General features: G+C 39.4%; 1 protein-coding gene across 1 annotated transcript in view; it reads right to left on the bottom strand.

The window, feature by feature from the left end:
- The window catches only part of LOC137031494 (complement C3-like), a 162,281-nt gene that overhangs the window by 11,200 nt on the left and 129,688 nt on the right, over positions 1-21,393 (bottom strand). The window contains exons 34-36 of the mRNA XM_067402480.1: positions 19,417-19,507; positions 18,949-19,038; positions 1,745-1,850 (exon numbers count right to left, since the gene is read on the bottom strand). Coding sequence (XP_067258581.1) covers positions 1,745-1,850; positions 18,949-19,038; positions 19,417-19,507 — 287 coding nt within the window. The remainder of the gene's footprint in view (positions 1-1,744; positions 1,851-18,948; positions 19,039-19,416; positions 19,508-21,393) is intronic.

The following is a 21,393-nucleotide window of genomic DNA, read 5'->3' as shown; positions in this document are numbered from 1 at the left end:
TGACTGCAGTACACTACACACAACATTGTTTCCCAGTGTACTGGATAACACCATATTGAGTGATTTTTGTTCTTTGTTTTCAGGGAGTACTGGAAATGGATGCTCATGCAATCCCACATGAGTTCATCTTTATAGATGAGGCTGGGTTCAACCTAGCAAAGACCAGAAGAAGAGGGAGAAACCTCATTGGCCACAGAGCCATTATAGATGTTCCTGGCCAACGTGGTGGGAACATCACAATGTGCGCTGCCATCTCCAATATGCATGGTGTCCTCCACCGTCATGCCAAACTTGGACCATACAACACAGCCCATATTCTCACATTTCTGGACAGACTTCACAACATTCTCATACCACCAGAGCGTATGAATGATGCAGACCATCAAAGAAACCGGTACGTTGTAGTATGGGACAACGTGAGCTTTCATCGTGCAGCCCCAGTCCAAAACTGGTTTGCTGACCACCCAACATTTCTCGTGCAATACCTCCCACCATACTCACCATTTCTGAACCCCACAGAAGAATTCTTTTCGGCATGGCGGTGGAAGGTATACGACCGGCAGCCCTTTGTGCGCATGCCTCTTGTGCAGGCCATGGAAGAGGCATGTGATGAGATTGATGTGGGTGCAATTCAGGGATGGATAAGGCACTCAAGGCGCTTCTTCCCTCGATGTCTGGCAAGGGAAGATATTGCCTGTGATGTTGACGAGGCGTTGTGGCCAGACCCGGCTGTGCGGCAAGATGCTGCCTAATTATTTTTCTTGCCTTTTTTTTTTTTTTTTTTTTTTTTTTTTTACTGTAATATATTTTTTTTCAGAAATTTTCTTTTTCAGTTTACTTTTTTTGTAAGAATATTTTTGTTCAGTCCCATGTAAATATATCTGCTGTGCTTATGTTGTACTGACTTGTTTACTGTAGTGAAGGAAAAAAAATAAAAAATGTTGCAACAGCATGTGTGTGTATCTGCAAATATTTCTGTGCATGTGAACAATCTGATACATATTTTAGTATTATGGCAAAGCATACTAAAGATGGGGGTGCTTTTCATTATGCCCAACAGTGTGTAGGTGGTTAGGCAAAAATCTGGTAATATGAATGAAGTGTGTGCCATTTCATGCAAAAGTTTGATTTTGATAATGCTCTGTGTAGTTTCGGTTGCAGTGCTTCATTTTGCAGGATATATGAGGTATTTTACAGTTTGGGTGTGTGGTTTTGTGAATTGTGTTAAGTGTTTTGATAAAACCAGACTAGTTTGAAAAATTGTGTGTTAGCAATTGGAAAAAACTGTAATGGTACTAAATTAACATGTTAATTTGAGAGCTTCAGTATAAATGTCTGTGTTCATGTTCATTTGTGAGGACACAAATTTGTATAATGACATCATGGGTATTACACTGGTATTACGACGTAAACATGAGGGCATTTCATGAGTCCTTATATATAAAATAGCTTTAAAAACATACTAAACAATGTTTTATTAAAAATGTAAAATGCAGAATGTTTTCTGTGATGGGTAGTTTTAGGGGTAGGGCTAGTGTAGGGGGAGATAATGTACAGTTTGTACAGTATAAAAACCATTACACCTATGGAATGTCCTCACTAAGATAAGCAAAACAAACCTGTGTGTGTGTGTGTGTGTGTGTGTGTGTGTGTGTGTGTGTGTGTGTGTGTGTGTGTGTGTGTGTGTGTGTGTGTGTGTGTGTGTGTGTGTGTGTGTGTGTGTCTACGTGTGATGATGGCTCACCTGGTGAGTAATATCCATATATTGTGACTGCAGCAGGTTGAAGCAGACCCACATTAAACTTCTTATTCATTGTGAAGGCAATTCTTTCTGTCTCTTTATTAGAAACCTAACGAGACAAAAAAAAAAAAAAAAAAATCAAAGTAAATTTATATGATATTAAATATCATATTTTACACTGCCCACATTAACATTTACAGTAACACTTAGTCAAACATTAACTTAGTTAAACAATCATTAGTTAAACATTAGTTAATGTATTAACTAACTAACTTGAACTAACCATGACCAATACATTTGTTACTGTATTTACTAATCTTTGTTAGTGTTAGTTAATGAAAATCCAGCTGTTCGTTTGTTCATGTTAGTTCACAGTTCAAAATATTAATTCAACAGTTCAACATATTAACTAATTTTAACAAAATTTTAAAAATGTATTAATAAATGGGTAGCACTTTATTTTACAGTACATGTATTTAAAACATAATTACTATATATGTACCAGGAAAGTACAAGTAAAAGAGTGGTAACACAAGGTACTTACCTGACATTTATGTACATGGAAACTAATAAGAAACACTGTTACTTTCCAATGGTACATACACGGACAAGTGTTGGGTAATAACAGGCACTTACTTATAGTGTCTGTATAATATGGCTACTACTGTACTTACTAATGGCATGTACATGGTAACTATGCAGAGGTGGAGATTCCAGGGGTCAGAAAGTAAAAGTCCTGCCATATTTTTTATTCCACCCACTGAAACAGTGTTAAAGTTAATGAGATAAATAAGTGATTAATTGAGTGATGATTGAGCATTATTGAAGACACCTGATGATAACAAGCAGAATCACCAAAGGAGAAAATCACAATTTTTAAGACACCATCATCGAGGTCAGGGTTTGTTTTAGTTGAGCTCTTGATCCTTGACTTTTTAATATTAGATTTTGTTTGGGCAGTTATAACTGCATTAAAACCAAACAGACAAGCAAAGTTAAAAGATAATCAGGTGTTGTTGGTTATGTTTTTACATAAACATTATTTGACCTGAGTCACTGAACTCATTTAGAGCCCAATCTCTGAGTTAGTTTTACATTATTGATTACAGCAGAACTGTGATTCTACAGCACAAGATCAGCTTTTACAATACATTTTTTTAAGAGTTCTGATTTAAAAAAAAAAAAAAGCAGAGCTCATTTAAACACACAGACATCAAGAATCATCCTGTGAATCTCAACAGTGGTGGCCATCATAAAGCATGTTGCAATGCATTCTGGGAGCCACCAATCAAAATTCATCCATGGCTCCCATCATGCATTGCTGTATGAATAAATTATAAGCTAAATTGTCTTAGTAATTTCCTTTATTCTCACTATTAAAATGTTGCTGTTTTTCTGTGACTTTTTAGTAGCTTGTTTTCTAATGTTCAGAGTTGATCTGTTGATCAGAATATGTTGCTTGTCACCGTTGTTGAGATTCACAGGCTGATACTTGATGTCTGTGTGTGCCTAAAAGAATTTTTTTTTTTTTTTTTTGTGATAAGGACAACTTTTTTTAAGAAAAATTCTGTATCGTATAAGCTGATCTTCTGCAGAATCACAGTGCTGCTGTAATCAATAATGTAAATCTAACTCAGAGATTGAGCTCTAAATGAGTTCAGTGATTCAGATCAAAATGTAAAAACTTAACCAACAACACCTGATTATCTTTTAACTTTGCTTGTCTGTTTGGTTTTAATGCAGTTAAAACTGCCCAAACAAAATCTAATATTAAAAAGTCAAGGGTCAAGAGCTCAACTAAAACAAACCCTGACCTCGATGATGGTAACTTAAAAATTGTGATTTTCTCCTTTGGTGATTCTGCTTGTTATCATCAGGTGTCTTCAATAATGCTCAATCATCTCTCAATTTATAACCTAATTATCTCATTAATGCTTCAGTGGGTGGAATAAAAATATGGCAGGACTTTTACTTTCTGACCCCTGGAATCTCCACCTCTGTAACTATGTTGTACTCACGGTCAAGTGTGGACGCATAACAGACACTACTGTGAAACAAATGTGCTTACCAAAATGATACACTGCAGTACACTGTTAGACCTTGCTTTATTTTTTTTTTATTTAAAATGTTTTTATGAAACACTAAAGAAATGAGTTCATAGTAATAATATGCTCATATTATTAGCATATAATAAAAATTAATTTGCAAATTTAAATGGAACTCTGATAATTTGAGGCAGTTGGTTTCTGCTAATAAAATGAGGTAATACAAGTTTTAATTTAGTGCATGGTATCTTTACAGTAACATACTGTAAATTACAGTAAATAACTGTACAATCAATAGTAAATTACTGGCAACAGTGTTGCCAGTATTTTACTGTAAAAGCCCGGCAAGGTCTAACAGTGTAACTATACAGCACTTCATAGTGTTAACACTTATCAAGTAGTCCTTTTAAGCAAGGCTTTTGATACATGACAACTGAGTATACCAAGTACAGTTGTAGTATTACTGATCTGCCAACATACACATAGGATGGCTTGAGGGTGAGTAAATCATGGGATAATTTTCATTTTTGGGTGAACTAACCCTTTAACAAAGATTAATAAATGTTCTTTAAGTGCAGTTCATTATTAGTTCATTTTAACTAATGTAGTTAACTATTGAAGTGTTGCCACATTTGCACAAGCAACAAATGTAAAAGTAAAACAATTTTGCGGTCAAAATTTTTAATCATTATGTTTGCATATGAATTACAATTGCTGTTTCTTTCTTGCTTTCATTTAACAATGTAAAGCTGTATTCCGACAGTATTACTGTCATGAGCTGGGTTTGATTTTCTCCTTATTTCCTCTTGTCCCTCTGTCTTCATTGCCACTTAGACTCAGCGCGAGCGCTGATTGTAATGACAAACAGCTGAGTTGCCTTCACACCTGTTTCTCTTGTACTCTGATTTTCTTTGCTATTTCTTCCTGCTGTTTTCTCGCTTCTTTGTCAGATGATTAATTACCGTATTGTAGCGTTATCTCTCTGCTCACATCCAGATTTCCTTGACGTTTGTTTGTATTTTTATCTCAGTCTTAGTCTCAGTAGCCATCTTGATACTGACCTTCTGAGCCCTCTGTACTTCAAGCCTGGTTTCTGCCAGCTGGCAGGCATTGAGCATACCATCTACAACCTGTGGCACTTCCAGGTTTGGGACCGAGCTACTGAGCACTGCGAGCCATCACCAGATTTGCTTCCCTTTGATTTCTGTCTGTGAACCAGCTGCAAGCGTCTAAGAGGATGACGCTTGGCAGTCTGCATGTGTTGAACTTTATCAGAACTGTGAATACATTCTGTTTAATCCGCTCTTTCACTTCTGGCTCATCTGCTTCACACAACAGAATCATCTGACCAAATGGACCCGGCAAATTTGGCATCCATTTGTTCTGCTGTCAAATGGCAGGAAATTACGAGCAAGCGCTCTCCTTGAATTGTTGCCTTCAGTATCTTCACCGAGATCAGCCTAATCCACCGACTTCCAGTGGAACCTCCGAACCGTTATTCAGGTGAGCCCACCCAATGCAGAGCATTTCTAACCCAGTGTGAGGTTGTTTTCTCCCTTCAGCCTTCTTCTTATGGTGCGGACTGTGCCAAGGTCGCTTTTGTCATCTCTCTACAGTCTGGAAGGACGCAGGACTGGGTTACGGCCGTCAGGGAATCGGAGGCTGCCTGTTGCCAGAGTTCAATTGCTTTCAAGGAAGAGATGATCAAGGTTTCCGATCAATCTGTTTTTAGATGCGAGCCTTCACGTCTGCTTGCTGTGCTGCATCTGGGGAGACATTCTGTTCCTGATTACGCCATCGAATTCCGCACAACTACACTGTAAAATCCAATAAGTAAACCTTACTTAAAAAAAGCATGCAGACCGATTGCCTTGAACAAACCAAGTAAGGTGAAATGGGAATAGTATGTAGAACTAACAAGTGTAATTTTGTACCTTTATTTAACAGTACAAAAATTGACTGTTCAAAAAGGGGACAAAATTGTTCTTTGACAGCATACAATCATTGACTATAATGAGATATATATATATAATATATTTTACACACAAACGCTGAATTATTTTTCACATTTTACAACATTTAATTTTAAACACATTTTTAAACATTCCATCTGTAGCAGTATGGGGCGTTTTCCTTTGTTCCCCTTAATTGGAGTACTGAGGGCAGGCGCCTTTAAATATGCGAGTAGGAAGCACTATACAGTTGTTGTCATGCCCACCTCCTTCCGGTTTTCAGCGTCGCAGTAGCTCAGGTAGGTGGCTGACGTTCTGCCTTTTTTAGCTCTTGATTTAGTGTTTATAGTTTTTCTTTTTTTTTCTTTTTTTCTTTGAAGCCGTGCTGTAGCGGTGCCTGTTTAATCCCCTGTGAGTTGCGTCGAGCACTCCACGAAAGCTCGTAGGTAGGACAACTATCGCATTGACTATGTTTGTGGATTGTTTTTTTTCTTTGTTCGAATGAATTCTTATTGATTCTATGTTTTGTTTTGCAGCCTCCCGCAGGTCATGTGGTGAATAGCTGGTCGTGCTGCTGTTTTTCTGAGCTTGGTTTATTTTATTTTATTTTATTATTTTTGTTATTTGTGTTGAGACCCGGGTTTGATAAGTTGGCATTGGGCCACTTATATGTTGTGTTGGTTTCGCGTCCTTTACCTCTGTGATGTTTATGTAATCTCGGGCGTATTCCCGGAGTGAGGTAGGACGCTGAATTCCATCGTCAACCCAGTATTTCTTGTATATTCTTTTTTTTCTCTTATGCTGAATGAATGATTAATTGGCATTGTACTGGACCCCCTAATTTTTCTTCTTTTTTTTTTTTAGATGAGCCAAGGCTGAGTGTGCTGAGGGGGAGGCTAGTCACCTGGGTGAAGTGCATGTTTGTGAGTTTGGAGCACCAGGTTGTGAGCACCTCTTCCTATTGTTTTGCTTTGTGCACATGTGGTTGAGAGCACGCTTTCTTTTTGCTAGTTTGCCACCCCTAAGGTAAGCTTCAGCCTTGTAGTTATTTTGGTAACTAATTTGTTTGTTGAATATATATTTTGGTGGGGAAGGTCCAATTTTGTTTTTTTCTTTTTCATTGTGAGCAGGCCCTCTGCATATGTTCAGAGAAATGTTCTTTTATCTCTGAATTTTAAGATTGTTATAATAAACGTATAATTTTATGATGGTTTTTGAAGTGTTTTTTTTTTTTTTTTTGAATTTATATGAATAAAAGTTTGAGTTAAATTGGACAACACGTCTCTCTTTTCATTGCAACACCAACCTTGTGTCCTTTTTTTCACTATTTCCCTTGGGTGTAAAGCCCAGGGTGGCGTAGTCACTATCTGAATTCCATCAGAAGATACTGTTCTGGCCACACATGAGTCCATCTTGTCGGGTGTTAAAAATGAACATTGAAGCAGTGTTAAAGTTAATGAGATAATTGATTGATGATTGAGTGATGATTTACAATTAGTGGAGACACCTGATGATAATAAGCAGAATCATTGAAGGAAAGAGAGAAAAAAGGTGTTAATTAATGTTTTATGAATGTTTCATTTCAAGTCACCATGAAAGAGGTCAGCGTTTGCTTTAGTTGGGCTCTTGACTCTTTACAAAGTTAGAAGAGCCAGAGAATAATTAAGGATAAAAGGTAAAGCACATTTGTTATGGTCAGAGAAAATAGGATCTGGTCACAATATAATTTGATGGTGATATAATCATCATGTGATGGCCTGATGGTGTTTAAAGTAGAGTTGTGAAGTTCGCGAATGAACCGATTCTTTTGAACGGCTCATAAACATGAACGATGGGAGCCGAGTCGCGGCTGGAGGGGAGCCGTTCTTTTTTCCTATGCGTGTTTCACACAGATGCACACAAATGAGCTCCTCCGCGAGACAGAACAGTTATAGGGGGAGGGGCACACCCAGCGCAGGCCAACCCTTTATAGCGTGATGATATTAGTTATTAGTTGTGCACGCATCCTTCACGTGAGTACTCTTCGTGAGTTCTTTTGTGATACTGTTCTTGTATTGAAATTTTTCACTAAAAGCTGTTTTGCACAGACATTCATTGCAGCCCACTTTGTTATTGTTCATTGACTTGAAGGGGCTGATGTCCTATTTGCAAAGTTTACAGTAGTAATAGTATGTAGTATGTAGACATTTCCATTTTATTTATTCTAATTTTATCTACTTTAAATATTTTTTGTTTCCTATCAAAATGGTCTTGTGTGATAACAATGTTCTTGTGTGGAAGTGTTTGTAGTAAAAGCTGTTTTGCACAGAAATTCATTGCAGCCGGCTTTGTTTTTGAAGTTGTTACGTCCCAGAGTGTTTTGGTGTGTAACTGTCATATCCCTGTGTGTGTGTCCTGTGCTGTGTTGTGCCCTGTTTCTCTCCCTCACTCTCGTACTCAGGTTAATTGCCACCAGCTGCAACTCGTTGTGAGCATGCCTGAGTCTGAGCAGAGCTGTATATATGGTGCATTCTGAAGATCCTGCGCTGAGGAACACTTCTCCCCAGCCTCAGAGTGGAAACTGAAATTGTTTGCCTGAGTGTACTGTGTGTGACTGAGGGTTAACAGTTTTGAGTTAGGTGTGGGCCTATACTTTTTCTGTGTGCTAGCATCATTCTTTAGCCTGCTTTCGGGTTAATCCATGTGTGGGTAACTAGAAGGTATTGTATCATTTAACTCAATCATTATTGGGTTATCTGGGAATCGTAGGGAGAGAGTGCCTTTTTTTTTGTGTACAATTGTTTTCTCCTGTTTATTGTTTAAAGAGGGAGCTCAGGGAAGTTTGTGTTGTTGTTTTTTCATCTTTGTTTTTGAGTAGGGTAAGTAGATTCTCTAAACCTTAGTTAGCTCCAGTTTTGTTTGTTGTTTTAGGTATACTCTCTCCTGAGAATTTATTCCCTCATGTTCTCCTTCTGGCAAGCTCTTTTTGGTATAAGGAAATAAACATTTAGACTTTCCCTTAAAGTGGTGTTGTGTTTTCCCTCTGAGACTGAGGGCTGAAGTGTGTCCTCCACGTTTTCTTTTTTTTTTCATCCTTGCGTTACCTTTTCTAATAAGTTATCTTATTTTCTTTTGTTGCCTTCCCTTCTAACTCCTAGACTAGAAGGGGAACGTAACAATTGGGGGCTCGTCCGTTCCCGTTACTAATAACGAGACACTCATATTCGCCGGTAAGTCTACTTTTTCTAAACTGTTTGGCAGTTTGTTTTTTTTTGTTGTGGTAGAGGGAACTGTGGTATTAAGATGGAGTTTGATTTAGTTGCATTCACTCTCTCTCCTACCACAGAGGTCTTTGAGCGTTGTAGGAAAAAGGATTTATTGTTGATTGCTAACTTTTTCAATATTACTGTTCCTGCAGACGCAGTAAAACATGTTATCAAGCAAGTGCTTCGTGAAAAACTTGAAGAGATGGGAATTTTGCCAGAATCCTCTGCCAGGGAGGAGGTTTCGCCTGACGTAGCAGAGCGAGCGGTGTCAGATGATGGCCCTCCTAGTGTCCCTGTGGTAGAGCCTTCTGGTGACCCATTGTTAGCGTTTAAGATGAAAGAGCTTGATTACATGATTAAGAAACAAGAACATCAGACAATGCTCGTTAAACTGCGTGTTATAGAGGCAGAAACTGATCGTGATATTCGATTGCGTCAGTTGGAACGTAAGGTGCCCGAACCGAAAGGTAAACCTGTACCTTTGCCTCGTTCACGAAGTATTTCTGCTAGCTCTCCGTCGTATACCCATTCTGCGACACCTCAAGATTCGCATGAGGCCGAAGCCAATGCAAATTTTGATTTTAGCAGGTATCTGAAACTTGTTCCACCATTTAGGGAAAGCGAAGTGGATGCTTATTTTGTTACATTCGAGCGCATAGCCTTGAAGTTGCGTTGGCCTAAAGATGTGTGGGCATTGTTATTACAGTGCAGCCTTTCTGGGAAAGCCCAGGAAGTTTCTTCCGCTTTGCCGCTAGAACAATCACTTGATTATGACATTGTGAAGGCTGCGGTACTTAGAGCGTATGAATTAGTACCGGAGGCGTACAGACAAAAGTTCCGCTCACATGCCAAAACTGCCAAACAGACTTACGTTGAGTTCGCCCGAGAAAAGCGCACTCTGTTTGAGAAGTGGTGTCTTTCTAATCGGATCACTACTTTTGAACAACTTCAGGAGCTGATTTTACTTGAGGAGTTCAAGAGTAGTGTACCTGAGAATGTGGTAATTCACTTAAACGAACAGAAGGTGACTTCTATCGTTGACGCGGCCGTTTTAGCGGATGAATTTACGTTAACGCACCGGAACGTATTCGTTACACCACGACGTAATGCAATGTTCTCGACTAGCATTAATACGGACCAGGATGTGAGATCTGTCTTGCCACACACTAAACCTAGCACACAACTAAATTCGCCCCATAAAAAGAATGTCAAGAGGGCTTGCTTTTTCTGCCTGGACCCAAATCACATAATTTCTGAGTGCCGGGCTTGGAAACAGAAAACTACTGCTTCACATCCTAAAAGTGCAGCGTTGGTGCACACTGGCGGTAATACTAATTGTGGTACAGAGACTGTTACGAGTGCGTATCAGCCGTTTTTACTGGATGGTGCAGTGTCTCATTCACCTGACGCAGTGGGTAAGCCGGTGAAGATTTTAAGAGACACTGGATCAGTCCAGTCGCTTATTTGTGAAAAATCGTTACCAGCTTCAAGCGTATACTCTGGCTCCAATATCCTAGTGCGAGGGATTGGCATGGGCTGTCTTAGTTTGCCATTACATGACTTGTATCTCACGTCAGATTTGGTCACAGGCCCTGCTACACTTGGAGTTTGCTCACATCTACCCGTTGATGGGGTAGATGTTATCCTAGGGAATGATCTTGCGGGTGGAGATGTTTTTCCTAGACCACTGGTAATTAGTGAACCGGCTCAAAATGATAATTCGTCGCTTGCGGAAAATTTTCCTGCTGTCTTTCCTTCATGCGCAGTCACGCGGGCCCAAAGTAGAAGGCTGGGAGATGTACTTGATCTCTCTGAGAGTTTCTTAGTTGACTCAAATAAGCATGACGTAACTCCAGAGAAGGCTGAAGTTACAGGAACCTGCGAAGTGGCTTTTGTACCTGAACTAAAGCCTATTTTAGAAGTGGGCAGGGAACAATTGGCTATTGCTCAGAGAACAGACCCCTCTTTAGCAACCCTTATTGGGACTGTTGCAAATTTCAAAAGAGAACCTCATGATAAAGTAAGGTATTTTTGGGAAGGGGAAGTTTTAATGCGGAGGTGGAGACCCCTTGCTCGTTCTTCCCTTAATGAAATTCAGCAAATCGTTCTGCCTCAACAGTATAGGGAGCCTGTACTGAAAATCGCTCATGAACATGTACTTTCAGGACACTTGGGAGTTACCAAGACGTTCAAACGAGTGTCCCGCTACTTTTTCTGGCCAGGGCTGAAGTCTGCTGTGTCTAAGTTCTGCCGCTTGTGTGCTGCTTGTCAAATAGCTGGAAAACCGAACCAAAAACTTCCTATTGCTCCGTTGCGGCCTATCCCTGTTATGCACGAACCCTTTGAGCGCCTGTTGTTGGACTGCGTGGGCCCTTTGCCTAAATCAAAATCTGGTCACGAATACATTCTGTCCATAATGTGTACTTCTACACGTTTCCCGGAAGCGATTCCTCTGCGCTCTATAAAAGCCCACATCATTGTCCGTGAACTGATCAAGTTTTGTACTGTTTTTGGATTGCCAAAGGTCATACAAACTGACCAGGGTACAAATTTTACTTCAAAACTGTTCACACAGACTCTAACTCAGTTTGGAATTAGACATGAACTGTCGAGTGCATACCACGCACAATCGCAAGGTGCTGTGGAAAGGTTCCATCAAACACTCAAGATGATGTTACGTACTTACTGTCTTGCTAGTGGTAAAGACTGGGCAGAGAGTTTACCATTCTTGATGTTTGCCGTCAGGGAAGCAGAGCAAGAATCCCTTGGGTTCAGTCCCGCAGATCTTGTCTTTGGTCACACGGTGCGGGGCCCGCTTAAAGTGTTGAGTGAACAACTGCTAGCTAAAAATGCAATGCCTATAACTGTCCTTGATTATGTAAGTTCATTTCGAGAACGGTTGCACAGAGCTCGTGATCTGGCTAGGGAACATTTGGTTACAACCCAGTCTAAAATGAAAAAACGCTACGACAAAAGAAGCGTTTCTCGTAGTTTTCAGCCGAACGACGAAGTTCTTGTACTTCTTCCGGAACCTGGTTCAGCCCTCCATGCTAGGTTTACAGGTCCCTACTCTGTGAGGGAGAAACTCAGTGAAACAGACTATGTTGTCAGCACCCCAGATAGGCGGCGTAAAACTAGAGTGTGCCACATTAACATGCTTAAAAGGTTTATGCGTGACTCTCAGTCTGAACCCCCATGTAACCCTGTGACTGTGCCTTTACCAGTTGCTGTAGCCTTGCAAGTTACTGAACAAGATGGTAAGAGACTACAAAATTCTGCTGTGTTGAAAGATCTGCCTTCTTTTCTCTCACATCTAGAACCTGTTGAGTCTGATCAGATTATCCAGCTAATGCATCGGTACTCACCCCTATTTTCTGATGTGCCAGGGAGAACCACTGTTCTTGAGCATGACATCAATGTAGGCTCCGCTAAACCAATCAAGCAGCACTCCTACAGAGTTAACCCAAGTAAGCGTCACATAATGAAAACCGAAGTCGAATACATGTTACAGCACGGCCTGGCTCAGCATAGTCAGAGCCCATGGAGCTCACCGTGTCTATTGGTTCCAAAAGCAGATGGCACATACCGGTTTTGTACTGACTTTCGTAAAGTGAACGCAGTAACGAAGCCTGACTCTTTTCCACTCCCCCGTATGGAGGATTGCGTAGATCGGGTGGGATCAGCCAAGTTTGTTACAAAACTTGACTTATTAAAGGGTTACTGGCAGGTGCCTCTCACTTCCCGTGCTGCAGAAGTTTCTGCATTCGTTACGCCAGATTACTTCCTGGAATACTCTGTCCTCGCCTTCGGAATGAGAAATGCACCAGCCACTTTTCAGAGGCTGATGCATATTGTGTTGGGTGATGTACCTAATTGTGACGCTTACCTTGACGATATCATAGTCTATACTGAGTCATGGGAAGACCACATTAAAACCTTGGAGAGAGTCTTTGAAAGGTTAAAACTTGCATCGCTAACCCTAAACCTGTCTAAGTGTGAGATAGGTAAGGCTACGGTAACCTACCTAGGGAAAAAGGTAGGCCATGGCTGGGTGAAGCCTGTGGAAGCTAAGGTGGAAGCTATTCTTAAGTTTCCTAAACCTAATAACAAGCGTGAGCTTCGCCGGTTTCTGGGAATGTCAGGCTACTATAGAGGTTTTTGCAGAAACTTCTCTGCTGTAGTTGCTCCTCTCACAGACCTCCTTAGCACAACGAGAGTGTTTAGTTGGAGCCGTGGCTGTGATCGAGCATTTGAAGCTGCTAAAGACCTGCTGAGCAATGCCCCTGTGTTAGCTGCACCTAACTTCAATTTGTTGTTCAAGCTACAGGTAGATGCAAGCCACTTCGGTGCGGGAGCTGTCCTTATTCAAGAGGATGCTCAAGGCATTGAACACCCTGTGTCGTATTTCTCCCGCAAGTTCTCAAAGAGCCAGTTATCATATAGCACAATTGAAAAGGAAGCATTGGCTTTATTGTGGGCTGTACAACATTTTGAGGTGTACCTTGGGAGTAGTGCTCTACCTGTGATTGTGTATACAGACCATAATCCTTTAACTTTTCTGTCCAACATGTCTTCCTCTAACCAGCGTTTGCTGCGCTGGGCTCTCAAGCTTCAGGATTTCAATCTCCAGATCCAGCACATCAAAGGCAAAGACAACATTGTGGCGGATGCTCTGTCCAGATCTGTTGAGATGAAAACCTAGGTGCTGTGCATGTTGGGGTGGTGATACAGAAACCTTATTGAACCCTGGTCTGTAATCTTAGTGGTGGGGGTGTTACGTCCCAGAGTGTTTTGGTGTGTAACTGTCATATCCCTGTGTGTGTGTCCTGTGCTGTGTTGTGCCCTGTTTCTCTCCCTCACTCTCGTACTCAGGTTAATTGCCACCAGCTGCAACTCGTTGTGAGCATGCCTGAGTCTGAGCAGAGCTGTATATATGGTGCATTCTGAAGATCCTGCGCTGAGGAACACTTCTCCCCAGCCTCAGAGTGGAAACTGAAATTGTTTGCCTGAGTGTACTGTGTGTGACTGAGGGTTAACAGTTTTGAGTTAGGTGTGGGCCTATACTTTTTCTGTGTGCTAGCATCATTCTTTAGCCTGCTTTCGGGTTAATCCATGTGTGGGTAACTAGAAGGTATTGTATCATTTAACTCAATCATTATTGGGTTATCTGGGAATCGTAGGGAGAGAGTGCCTTTTTTTTTGTGTACAATTGTTTTCTCCTGTTTATTGTTTAAAGAGGGAGCTCAGGGAAGTTTGTGTTGTTGTTTTTTCATCTTTGTTTTTGAGTAGGGTAAGTAGATTCTCTAAACCTTAGTTAGCTCCAGTTTTGTTTGTTGTTTTAGGTATACTCTCTCCTGAGAATTTATTCCCTCATGTTCTCCTTCTGGCAAGCTCTTTTTGGTATAAGGAAATAAACATTTAGACTTTCCCTTAAAGTGGTGTTGTGTTTTCCCTCTGAGACTGAGGGCTGAAGTGTGTCCTCCACGTTTTCTTTTTTTTTTCATCCTTGCGTTACCTTTTCTAATAAGTTATCTTATTTTCTTTTGTTGCCTTCCCTTCTAACTCCTAGACTAGAAGGGGAACGTAACAAGTTCATTTGTGAGTAGGTATTGTATGAATAACATAAGTCAACGTAGCTTTACACACACACACACACACACACACACACACACACACACACACACACACACACACACACACACACACACACACACACACACACACACACACACACACACACACACACACACACACACACACACACACACACACACACACACACACTTTGTACTAAAGGTAAATCCAAAATAGTGATGTCACTGTCTAAGCAGAGGCATTTGTGCAACCCTATGGAATATAGTCCACACATGACAAATGAGGTAATAATCAATATTTCAGAATAATTCAAACTCAGATATTGGTGTGTGATATCCGAGTTTTAATTATTTGACTACAAATCTCACCTCATCATTCCTCCCAGTGATTATTTCCAGGATAAACTGAGATGCCCCCAAGCTGGCTTCTTAAAACTGACTAAAATATAAAAAGAGCCAAAAGAGCCGTTCTTACCTCTTACGGTCTTTTGACAGCTCTTTGAAAGGAACGGATTGCGAAGATCCGGATCCCCTCAAAGAGCCATAAATCCCATCACTAGTTTAAAGTCTAAATCTCTGACAGTGTGTTTGATGTGTAGCTTTAGTATTAATTATTGTAGTCCTGTGATTTTACAGCTTGAGATTGAACAATAGCATGACTTTTTTTTTTTTTATTTTAAAGAATAACACATTATGCACCGAAGTTTCAGTGTTTAAACACACAGACATCAAGAATCAGCATCTGATTCTCAAGAACGGTGACGATAAATAAATACAAAATACTGACAAACAGATCAACTCTGAACATCACAAAACAAGCTACTGTCACAACAAAACAACAGAAAAATAAAAGCAAACATGAACAATCTACAAAAATTACAGGACAATTCAGCTGCATCATTTATTCATGCAGCAATGCATGATGGGAGCCATGGATGAGTTTTGATTGGTGGCTCCCATCATGCACTGCAACATGAAGCACTTTGATTGTCACCATTGTTGAGGGTCATATGCTGATTCTTGATGTCTGTGTGTGTTTCAAAAAAAAACACTTCAGATTATAAAAGCTCTGCTGGATCTCAAGCAGTAACAGATTTACTATAAAGAAATAATATAACATCTATATCACCAGTTAATACTGGATGTCACCAATGAATCTGGCCATTTCACAATGAGAAAACACAACCATTATGACTGTGCTTCCCAAAGCATTGTAAATCTAAATTGATCAACTTTGCCTCACAACACTTTTGGAAAACACAGCTCAGATCATAGTTTCTCTGGCCATAACAAATGTGCTCTACAAAAACAAAGTTGGAGCAGCCTGAGATAAATTAACGTAAATAAATAGAGTCAAGAGCCCAACTAAAGGAAATGCTTTTCACCATCATGGTGACTTCAAACTAAACTTTCATTAAAACATTAACATCTAAACATCTGTTAATTCTCAATAAGAACTTTTGTTGATGTGTGACAGAAATCAAATCAAACTGGTTAATAATAAGTGTAATAATGTTTAATGGCTGGAAGTCAGTTGTAGTTGTTGTGTCTCTCTCTTTTTCTCTTGTTGTTTCTTCAGTGATTCTGCTTATTATCATCAGGTGTCTCCACTAATTGTCAATCATCACTCAATCATCAATCAATTATCTCATTAACTTTAACACTGCTTCAGTGTTACTTTTTAACACCCGGCAAGATGGACTCATATGGAATGTTTAAAAATGTGTTTAAAATGAAATGTTGTAAAATGAGAAAATGAAAAGGATTTAATAAATTCAGATTTTAATTCAGTGTGTGTAAAATATATCTCATTATAGTCAACGATTGTATGCTGTCAAAGCCAATTTTGTCCCCTTTTTGAAGGGTCAATTTTTGTACTGTTAAATAAAAGTACAAAATTGTCACCAAAGGTACAAAACCGGTCTCTTAAGGTACAAATCACAAGGGTACAAATGTGTACCTTTGTACCATTGTACCCCTAAAGGTATAATTATGTACTTTGTTTTCTGAGAGTGAAAGGCAATCCAGTTTACTTGTTAAAACCATGCAAACCAATTGCCTTAAAAAAACAAGTAAGCATTACTCAAATGAGTAACGCTTACTTGTTTGTTTTTTTTAATGCAATCGGTTTGCATGGTTTTCTTGTATGCAGAAAACTTCATCTTAGCATAACTTGCATGAATGAGTTAGGAATACTCACAAAGTGTATAGACAGGCACTTGTTAGTTCTACATACTATTCCTATTTCACCTTACTTAATTTATTCAAGGCAATCGGTTTGCATGCTTTTTTTAAGTAAGGTTTACTTATTGGATTTTACAATGTAGTGAGTGGAGTGAATCTGCTTTGACTGCTCGTTTTCTGGAAACGTGTTAAGGATTTCTGGAAACGAGTGGAAAGGATTGAACCCCGATCTCAAGGATGAGATTTATGCGCGTGAAGTCCCCGCTGGATTTGATCAGCTGGTGGAATTGGCTGTCAGGCTGGACAAGCGATCTGATCTACAGCACGTGTGCACTGTGATTCTGCAGAAGATCAGCTTATACGATACAAAATTTTTTTTAAAAAAAAGTTGTCATTATCACAAAAAAAAAATAAAATAAAATAAAATAAAAATTATTTTAGGCACACACAGACATCAAGTATCAGCCTGTGAATCTCAACAACGGTGACAAGCAACATATTCTGATCAACTCTGAACATTAGAAAACAAGCTACTAAAAAGTCACAGAAAAACAGCAAAATTTTAATAGTGAGAATAAATGAAATTACTAAGACAATTAAGCTCATAATTTATTCATGCAGCAATGCATGATGGGAGCCATGGATGAATTTTGATTGGTGGCTCCCAGAATGCACTGCAACATGCTTTATGATGGCCACCACTGTTGAGATTCACAGGATGATTCTTGATGTCTGTGTGTTTAAATGAGCTCTGCTTTTTTTTTTTTTTTTTTTAAATCAGAACTCTTAAAAAAATGTATTGTAAAAGCTGATCTTGTGCTGTAGAATCACAGTTCTGCTGTAATCAATAATGTAAATCTAACTCAGAGACAACACCTGATCATCTTTTAACTTTGCTTGTCTGTTTGTTTTTAATGCAGTTTAAACTGCCCAAACAAAATGTAATATTAAAAAGTCAAGGATCAAGAGCTCAACTAAAACAAACCCTGACCTCGATGATGGTAACTTAAAAATTGTGATTTTCTCCTTTGGTGATTCTGCTTTTTATCATCAGGTGTCTTCAATAATGCTCAATCATCACTCAATTTATCACTTAATTATCTCATTAATGCTTCAGTGGGTGGAATAAAAATATGGCAGGACTTTTACTTTCTGACCCCTGGAATCTCCACCTCTGGCCGAAGGCATAAGTATGGACCCTGCCAAGGTACGTGAGATCATCGAATGGCCCATTCCTGACTCTCGAACTGCACTCCACTGATTTTTGGGGTTTGAAAATTTTTACCGTCGGTTCATCTCTAATTTCAGTCTAGTCGCAGCTCCCTTGACTGCTCTCACCTCGTCTAAGACTCATTTCGATTGGACCAAATCCGCTCAACACACGTTCGATAAGCTCAAGGAGCTGTTCACCACAGCTCCCATACTAATAACGCCTGACCCCGAGAGACAATTCGGCCAGTTTTTCGTCAGGGTTCCATCCTCAAACTAATGGTCAAGCCAAACGCACCAATCAGATTCTGGGTCGTTTGCTCTGCACTTTGGCCTTTGGCAATTGCCTTGGGTCGAGTACACCCATAATTCGCTTCCCTCGTCAGCCACAGGGTTATAACCTTTTCAATCTTGTCTCAGGTACCAGCGACCTCTGTTCTCCTCCCAAGAGACAGAGGCATCCGTTCCCTCAGTCCAAGCGTTTATACAACATTGCCAGTGCGCCTGGAGGACAACAATTCCTTTTGCATAGCTGATAGACTAAATCTATAAGTTCAATTTACACATCTTCTTCTGCCTAAATTATCATGTGAAATAGGATTCGGATATGCAGTCTGTAATGTACAAACAGGTGAATATGCAGTTATGTGGAACTATATGGCCTTACAGTCAATGAGAATTTTGGAACATCTGTCAGCCAATCAGAATCGAAAATTCAACAGAGTGCATTAGCACCTACCCACTTTTTTTCATTTCTCCCATAGGAATTAAAAAAAAAGTCTTTGTTAAAGCGTTATAAGCCATGATCTTTTGGTGCACTTTGGTTGTTTTGACTCTCTGATTGGTGTTTTTTTTTTTTATTTCCGGAACTCGATGGTTGCACTCTATATACTGTGATAAGCAAAACACATGGTTTCCTGATCAAAAGAAAACAAATCTCTTTTTGACATCATCGAGCAACTCAGTCTGTTGAAATACCTTATCTAAGTAGAGGATGAGGGATCCTCGCTCTGACAGCACTTTGTCCATCTCAGATTTCTGAATATATCTCTCCTTCCTTGAAGACAACTGAGGATAAGAGAAAAAATCTTAATACATGTTTTATGGTCTTTCTGCAGATGTGTGTTAGATTCCTCTTCTATCAAGTTCAAGTTCACGTTTATTTATAAAGCACATTTAAAAACAACATGTGTTGTACCAAAGTACTATACAATTTTACACAAAAAATAAAAGATAATAAAACAAATACATAAGATAAAATATAAAACATGCAAGATAGTTCATAAACCACTCAAAACGCCCTATATGATTCAGGCGACATCATAAGCTAAAGAAAATAAATCAGTCTTTAGGCTAGATTTAAAAGTGTCCAATGTGGGGAAAGATCTCACGCCAACTAATATACACTAATGTAGACATTGCTGCATCAGTTTATCATCACATTACCTTTTTAAGATAATTTTCATCAACATCAAATCCTGTCGGTATGCCAATGTCCAGAATAGTCATAGTGGCATCGGTTTTATTGCTTTTGTAGCTGTAAAGATGGAGATAAAAAGCAGATTTTATTAACAGGTTTTGTACGTCTACTCAGGCTGTATTTATGGCTGCTTTCAACAGAACCCAAATGTCCTACATCATCAGAAATGCAGTGAAACTGAAGTCATTATCTAGTCATGTTGGTAACCTGCTGTCACTAGTAGGCTACTCACATTCATGAAGCAAACACAGTAAATTCCCTTGTGTTAAATTAACACCGATGTTTATATGGGAACCACCAGCAGGGTGTTAAAAGTAACAATGAAGCAGTGTTAAGGTGATGATACTCGTGGCAACATTTTGAGCAACATTGCTTGAGCACTTTCCCACTGAGAATGAGCACCAAATTTATATCTGGATACATTATAAAAATTTATATCTGGATACAATCAGAATGTTAGCAGCCGATCACATGACCGGTTCGGAGAGTTCAGAAAAAAATCAAACAAGATGGTGGCAGTGGAGTGGAGAAAAGGAGTGTGAACTTACATCTTTTTACGCTAGTAATTTGTCATGCGTCAAATCAAAACAAGGAATTTAACTCCTATATTGATTAAAATACCAACAACTGTCCAAGTAATGGGTGCAAGCTGTAATTAAGTCTTTGAATGTTTTCAGTTAAATATTAAAAAGACAGGGTCTGTTAAATGTCTGTAGTAGCGTAGGCTGTAGGGCGTATGGCACATGTAGCTTTTGATGCGATCGACGCAGGTTCGAATCCGCCTTTTGCGAACTCGCTCTTCTCCTCCCTTTTCCTATCACAACTCAGATCAAAAAGGCATTTGTTTTTAATAAAAATGTAGAAAATATTTGAAAAGTTGAAATAAATTGCCTAACAAGTGTTTATAAAAAAGTATGTATTGGGTTGGCAATAGATTTGCTCCTCTCTGATTAGTTGCTATCAACTGTCTGTTGCTCTAATTAGTTGCCCTGAGAGACAGGTTGCCCGTTGACGGCAACATTGCTCAAAAAGTTGCAATGTGTATCATCACCTTTAGAGTTAATTAGGTACTTAAGTGGTTAATTAAGTGATGATTGTTTGATTATTGAAGATAGCTGATGATAACAAGCAGGATCACTGAAGGAAAGAGAAACACAAGAACTACAACTGACTTCAGCCACAGCCTTAGATGAAATCAACTGAAAAGACATTAAGGCTACGTCCACACAAAGCCAGAGCTTACCCTAAACCAATCTTTTTTTTCCTCATCTCAAAAAATATCTTTGTCCACACGAAACCACTGAAACGACTCAAAATGATGTAGTATACATGTCAGACCATTATGTGGTGCTGTAATTCTGCCACAGAAATGCACTTAAAGCAGCGAAGAAGACTTGGAGCATGCGCATAAACCTTGCGCGCTGAATACAAACTTTAGCAAAGCTTAGAAATAATACTTTATTTTGGTTCAGTAGCTTCTGCAGCACAAACGCAAGCATGTAGAGTCTGCTATTGCTGTTGTTGGTGCTGTTTTGTGGTGTTAGCGCGTCTGACTAGGGTCCACACGTGGGGTGATGACATCATCGTTTCAGAAAATATACGGGCTGCGTCCGAAAACCGAGGTAGCTGTCTTGCTGCCTCGCTGTCTTATAAGAGAATGACTTGTACGGCAGCGTTTGTGCATGAAGGTACCTCACGAAATTGATTTCGGACAGACTTCTGAGGCAGTTTAATGATCTACAGCAATATAGCGTGAGCTTTGGTGAGAACTAAACAAATATTTAATTATTGCAGCAGTAATTTCTCGATAGAAATGATATCAAAATTGAAATTTGTTGGTCAAAATCATACATTTATACACAAACTGAGCAGCAAACGCAACTTTCGGACGCCATCTTTATTTTTCTAGCTCAACTGTCACAGAATGGAAAGCACAGGATTGT

The sequence above is a fragment of the Chanodichthys erythropterus genome, chromosome 12 (assembly GCF_024489055.1).
Source record: "Chanodichthys erythropterus isolate Z2021 chromosome 12, ASM2448905v1, whole genome shotgun sequence".
NCBI lineage: Eukaryota > Metazoa > Chordata > Actinopteri > Cypriniformes > Xenocyprididae > Chanodichthys > Chanodichthys erythropterus.
Note: the sequence above shows the minus strand (reverse complement) of the source record. Positions and strands in the feature narration are given on the sequence as shown.